The 6,601-nt window shown below is 29.4% G+C and overlaps 1 protein-coding gene across 1 annotated transcript; it reads left to right on the top strand.

Moving 5' to 3' along the window:
• Positions 1-1,001: 1,001 nt before the first annotated feature.
• N7457_009699 (aminoglycoside phosphotransferase family protein) lies at positions 1,002-1,859 on the top strand (the record flags this gene model as incomplete). The annotated part of the gene is made up of 1 exon (XM_057180742.1): positions 1,002-1,859. One exon carries the CDS (start codon positions 1,002-1,004, stop codon positions 1,857-1,859), a length of 858 nt encoding a protein of 285 aa, XP_057029128.1.
• Positions 1,860-6,601: the final 4,742 nt, after the last annotated feature.

Here is a 6,601-nt window from a genome sequence, read left to right on the forward strand (position 1 = left end):
AAAAGTGGAAAAGAATCTTTCTAGCGTCGTTGGTTTCATTCAACACCGACCGCTTCCTGGTTCCTAAGACATCAATTGCTAAACCAGCATATGGGAGCCCCCTTTATTTTGCTCTCAGATTCATATAATAAATTACACCTCAAGGACCGTGTAATGGCCTGAATGGCTTATTCTAGTACCACTACATACTGCATCTCTCGGATCCGACTCTACTATATTGCTGAACTCAAATCGTATCCGTCTTCGCGATAGCCCTACCCCCTTTGGGGGTTTGGGTCTATCACCCTCAAAAGAAATTAACTCTTAAAAGAAGATTCTGAAATCAGGTACTTTTTATATGGTGTTACCATACAAAAGGTACCTCAGTGTTGGATATCGCATATTTGAGGTCCTCTGATTCCCCATGGTAGCTTAGGAGATTTTAATTTCATATACCTTGTTTAAATATGATTTTACTTTATTTGGATCAACTATAGTATAGTACCATGAGTTGGTAAAGATATATTGGGCATTTGAAATTTCTGTATAGATTTTGTGGATGGCGACATTGTTCAGGATGAACCCTTTAGTCTCGTATAGCACAAAATGATAAATTGATTAAAGTATACTTATAATTTACATTCGTATTTTTATTTCCCCTCTAGCCGGTTTGAGGGTTGAGAAATCTCAAGCTTTTAGGATATCTTGTGTAAGGTACCTTTTATATGGTACTACCATACAAAGAGTACCTGATCGCAGAATCTTCTTTTAAGAGTTAATTTCTTTTGAGGGTGATAGACCCAAACCCCCAAAGGGGGTGGGGCTATCCTACGTTGGAAGACGGCTACTGGGGTCTCATCACCGGCGGGCGGCTACCACGTGATGAAGACAAACAAACGTACACATGTAGGGTGTTTGCATCATTGTCCTGATGAATGAAAACAGCTGTCACTCTCTTCGTTGCCACCTCCCTACCCTTCAGTCTACCCCTCAGTCTACCAACTGACCGATGTTGAGCGATGATGAAGACATCATTTGAAATTCCGTTCTATGCAACTGACTTGCCTTGCCCGCTACCCACCGATACCGAAATCGAGAACGCCCCGGACATATCCATGGAATATGGAGGACGAAGAATAGTCGGAGTAGGCCAGCATTTTGTTGTGAAATTCGGACTGGGTGTCAATCTCATTGAAGGAGAAAATATGTTGTTTGTTCGGGAGAAAACAAACATCCCTGTCCCGCGGGTCTTCGCCCTCTATTCGGACCCAGGGACAGGCAAAAATTTCATTGTCATGGAGCGCATTCTCGGTCAAACACTTCTTTCAGCATGGCCGCAACTTACAACACCAGAGAAAGAAGAAATACTGAAAGACCTACGGAGATACTTTGATGACTTGCGCCAGCTTCCATCCCCAAAGTACTTTGGCAGTTTCGACCAAAGACGACTTCTGGATGAGATATTTTGGACACACGAGCCAGATCCATTGGTGAACGGTCCTTTTTACTCTGAAGAAGACCTCAACGAAGCAATGTTACGAAAGTACACCTACAACGGAGGCCCACTCTACAGAGCGGAATATCTTCGAAGGTGCTTTCCTTTTATTTTCAAGGGCCACAAAGCGACATTCACCCACGGTGATTTGCAAAGGAAAAATATCATCCTATGCGAGAAAATTCATCAAGACCAAGAAGGTTCACGCCTCGTGATAATTGATTGGGAAAAGTCTGGATGGTATCCAGGATATTGGGAATATTGCTTAGCCGTCTGTGCTTTACGATGGGATGACGACTGGTCCCTTTGGATTGATAGTATCCTTTCGCCGTTTGTCTCCGAGGCTTCATGGTTTCAGTCACTACGCCTGGAATTATGGTCATAGGGGTTAAATAGACACGAATCTTTATACGTAATACCCGTTAGCACTTTACGTATCGAAACGGTAGTGCATTCTTCTTATAAGAAAAGGCGTCTAAAATGAATATTATATTAAGATATCGGAGTAAGAGATCGGTATACCGGAAGTTTAGTTTATCCTATATATTCGTCTTCTAACGTAGGATAGCTATTAGTAGACTTCCGCAGAACCTAGAAAAAACCTAACCTAACCCGGACCCAACCTAACTTAGGTTAGGTTTTAGGGCTATACCTTCGCACTAGGGTTAGGTCCGGGTTATAGCCTTCGACCCGGCTAGGTCGTTAGGGCCTTAAGTTAGGTTATAAATAATATAAATACTTTAAATTATAGGATTTATAACTTATATAGATTTTCCCTATATATTTAAGTATTTACTTTATAATCCCTAATAGGTATAATTATTTTTTATATAGAATTATTTTTTAGTAAGTCTAGGAATATTAATATTATAATATTAGTAGATAAATAATATATTAATAATTAATATTTAATTTAAATATATATAATTATTATCTTTTTAATTTTTCCGCTTTCCTTTTAAGCTTTATATCTAGGTTATTTTAGAAAGTATTAGTAAATTAGGCCTAGAATTAATATTAATATTAATTAAAGAAGTATTATCCTCTTAGATACTATCCTCTTACTTCTCTATATTACTAATTAGTTTAATCTTAATAATCTTAAGCTTTTTCTCTCTCTCTTCCTTTATAACCTTAATTTCTTCTTAGAAAAAGAATTTCTCTAAAAATCTTAGTTCTTACTCTTTTATATTAAATCTAGTTATATAAAGAAATATTATTAAATCTTTAATAGTATAGGATTTTATTCTATTATAATAGTAATAATAAATATCTTAAATAGTATTAAATAGATATTTAATATTTATATTAGTTATTAAAAAAAGAGTATATTATAAATAAAAGCGGTAATTACTAAAAAATAAATATAGTTTTCTTTTTAGAATATAAATAGACTAATATAGATAATATCTATTTAAGTAAATAAATTTTTAATATATAAATAAGATTTAGACTTACTATTATTAAGATATTAAGTTATTTTATCTAAGACTACTTAAAAGGGTATTTTACTTTTATCTAATATCTTATCTAGTTTTATACTTAAATAAGTAATAAGCTATAAGCTTCTTACCTTTTAGTTAGTAGAGAGAAGTTTCTCTTAATATAGAATTAAAGCTTCTTAAAATAATTTTTAATATATATTATATTATTTTTAGTCTTAGTTACTAATTAAAAAGAATTTAAACTTATTTATAAATATAAGTATAATACTAATTATATATATATATCCTTAAATATTATTAGTCTAAGAGTAATACTTATTAAGTTTTATATACTTAGCTTTTAGTACTTATAGTATATTTTTTTTCTATAAAACTATTATAGTATTTCTTTATTATACTATTTTACCTTAGGCTCCCTTTCTCTTAGATAGAGAAGACCCCTCCGAATACCCTACGATATCGGGATAGAACTAATATAATCCGGTTCCGAGAAGCGGGGAACCTAAATTATAAAAGGAAGACACTTAGAGGGATAGAGAAGGTAAGATTTAGTCTTATAACTAATATAGAATCAAATACCCCTCACTCTAACTACGTATCCCTCTCGTATTATTATTCACCTAGTTAATAAGTACTACCTTAATAAATAGTTACCTTAATAAAAACCTACTTATATTAGAGCTAGGTTATTAAATTTTTAAATTAGTAAAATAATTTATTATAAACCTTAAAAATATAATATACTATAATATCTTAGGTCTTAGAAAGCTAAATAGTATAGTTAAAAAATAGTTTAGTAATATAAAGAAGATAATAAACTTAACGCTATTCTTTACTATAAAGTAGAAGCTCTTTATAGTTATATTCTTAATAAAATAAGATAAAAAAAGGCTATAATTATAATACTTAATAAAATATAAGAAATATTAAGTTCTAATAGATTTATATATTTTAGATTAGTACTAATTTTATTAAGATTATCTAAAGACTATAAATATCTCTTAATACTAAGAATTAATATTAATATAGATAATAAGATAGCGAATCTTATTTAAGGTAACTAAGATATTATATTTTTAATATTATATATTTATATAAATTAGTCTTAATTACTTCTCTATCTATTTTATCTTAACTAAATTATTTAATAAAGCTATCTTAATATAATTAAGAAGCTAATTTAAGCTTAATTAGATAATATAGATAAAATAGAGAATTTAGATAATAATAATATTATTAGAGAAAGTTTACTAAAAAGAGTCTACTAAAGTTTTATTATTAGAGATATTATCTATTATTAAACTAAATACTTTATTCTTAAGATTATACTTAAGTAAAATATTTAATAGAATAGTACTTAGATTTACTTTAGTATATATACTATAAAAAGGCTTAAAACTAAGAAGTATCTTATAGTAAACCTAATTAGAATTAATAAAATAGCTAATAATAGCTATAAATATCTATAAAAAAAGAGATATCTAATAGTTAAATATAATTAATATCTTTAATCTAAGAGATAGTAACTATAGAATATATTAATATTAGTCTTTAATTATACTCTCTAACTAATAGTAAATAGTATTAAATAATAGAATTAATAAGTTAAATAAAGTTAAGTAGGTCTTAGTAATTATATATTTAAAGGTTAAGTATTTAATTAGGTAAAAAAGTAAGCGATTTAAGGTAAGAAATTATAGGATATCTTTCTTTTAATCTTTTTATAAGAAAGGTCTATTCTATATTAAAGGATCTTTTTAGATAGTAAAAGAATTAGAATCTATTAGTATTATTAAACTTTATATATAATAATAGATATACCTTTTTTTAAAGGAACTTTATAATCTTAGATTTCTTTCTATCTTTAAGATATATATATATAGTAGTTTTAAGATATTTTTATATTATAGATATATTATAATAATATATTTTAGTTATATTATAACCTAGTATAGTTAAATAAGGATATTCTAATACTTTTCTATAGTATTTATATATAATCTTTAGTATACTATTTATACTATATATAATTTAATAGTAGTTTTACTAAACCTCTATATTATAAGCTAAGTCCTATTTAAATTTACTTTTCTAACTAAAGTTAGTTTATAGCTACTAATCTACCTATTTAGTATATATTATTTAGTTATAGAGGATAAATACCTTCTTTCGATCTAGACTAATATACTAAAGAGAAAGTAGAATTAGAGGTAGTTTAATTAGATATCTAAAACTTTTATTAATTATAGAATAGCTTAAGAAGGGAGTAGATAGTTAAACTAATAGATATAAGATATTATTAGTCTCTCTCTTATAAAAGAATAATACAAAATTAGATTACTAGCTTTAAGATATAGATATAAATATAGTAAAGAAAGTAAAAGAGTAATATTATAATTTATAATTAAAAATAGTAGATAGAGATTAGAGATAATAAATTAAATAGACTAAGATATTAGCTTTATATTAATTAGTTTATAGACTTATAGAGTATAAAGTAAGTAAGCCCTTATATAAAATCTAGTAAAAATCTAGTAAAAATCTAGTAAAAATCTAGTAAAAGTCTAGTAAAAGTCTAGTAAAAATCTAGTAAAAATATTAGGACTAGCGTGCTAGCGGGTCCTAGTAGGTAATATAGAACTAGAGTGAAGGAATAGTAGGGTACTAGTATATTTATAAACTAATCGCTAAAGAGCTAAGTTCCCCTAGTAGTCTCTATATAGATAACCTTTAGCGGGTTATAGGACTAGGTTACCTAACCCGGTAGGACTTAGTCTCCCTAGTGCGGTCTCTAGCGGGGGGTTATACTACCCTTACTAGGTTACGGGTTCTAGGTTATAGGACTAGGCGGGATCTAGCCTATAAGGCACTCTCCTAGTAGAGGGTCGTAACATTTTCCCCCTCCTTAAAGAGTTACGTCCTCGTAGCTAAGGGTCGGGGGTCGAGGGTCTCTTATAGTTAAGGTAGGGAGGGTTCGAAAATAGTATATATATCTAGCTATCTAAAAGAGGGTAATTTATCTTTATAGTAGAAGGTATAGCTAGACTTAGAGCTTTAAGCGTTATCTCTCTTCGTCGCGTATAATCTAAGTTCTTTATATATTTTTCACTTATCTCTCTTCGAGTTATAGCTTTCTTCTTCCTATACTTCCTCGTCCTTTGACTATAGCTTTTTCGTCGCTTCGCCTTTCTTACTATAGGTTATTTCGACTTATTATAGTAGCTCCCTTTCCTCCGGTCGTAAGTATAATATATACCTCTATTAATAATTATATTTCTCTAGCTATTATCTCTCCTACTAACCCTATAAGTATATAGTATCGGTATTATATAGACTATCTTAGATATAATCTAAGGTATATATATATCCCTCTACCTAGTAGGATTAACGTTAATACTCCCTAATATAACTATTATATAAAGAAGTAGTAGTTTTATATAATAGTAAGTATAGATCTCTACTTATATTAGCGGTTATTAACGTTCCTTAGGTCGATTCTAAGTTTAACGCTTAAGCTAATACTTATATCTTAGCGCCCTATACTACCCCCGCGTAGAATATATCGTTCCTTATAATTATATAAGGGTTTTAAGGTATATAGAATACTTTAACTCGAGATATCTATATAGGTATAGTTATACTTTTTAGTCTTTCTTACGCTATACTCTCTTTACCTCCCCTA

Source organism: Penicillium paradoxum, assembly GCF_028828445.1.
Source record: "Penicillium paradoxum strain IBT 22861 chromosome Unknown utg000007l_segment0_segment0, whole genome shotgun sequence".
Lineage (NCBI taxonomy): Eukaryota > Fungi > Ascomycota > Eurotiomycetes > Eurotiales > Aspergillaceae > Penicillium > Penicillium paradoxum.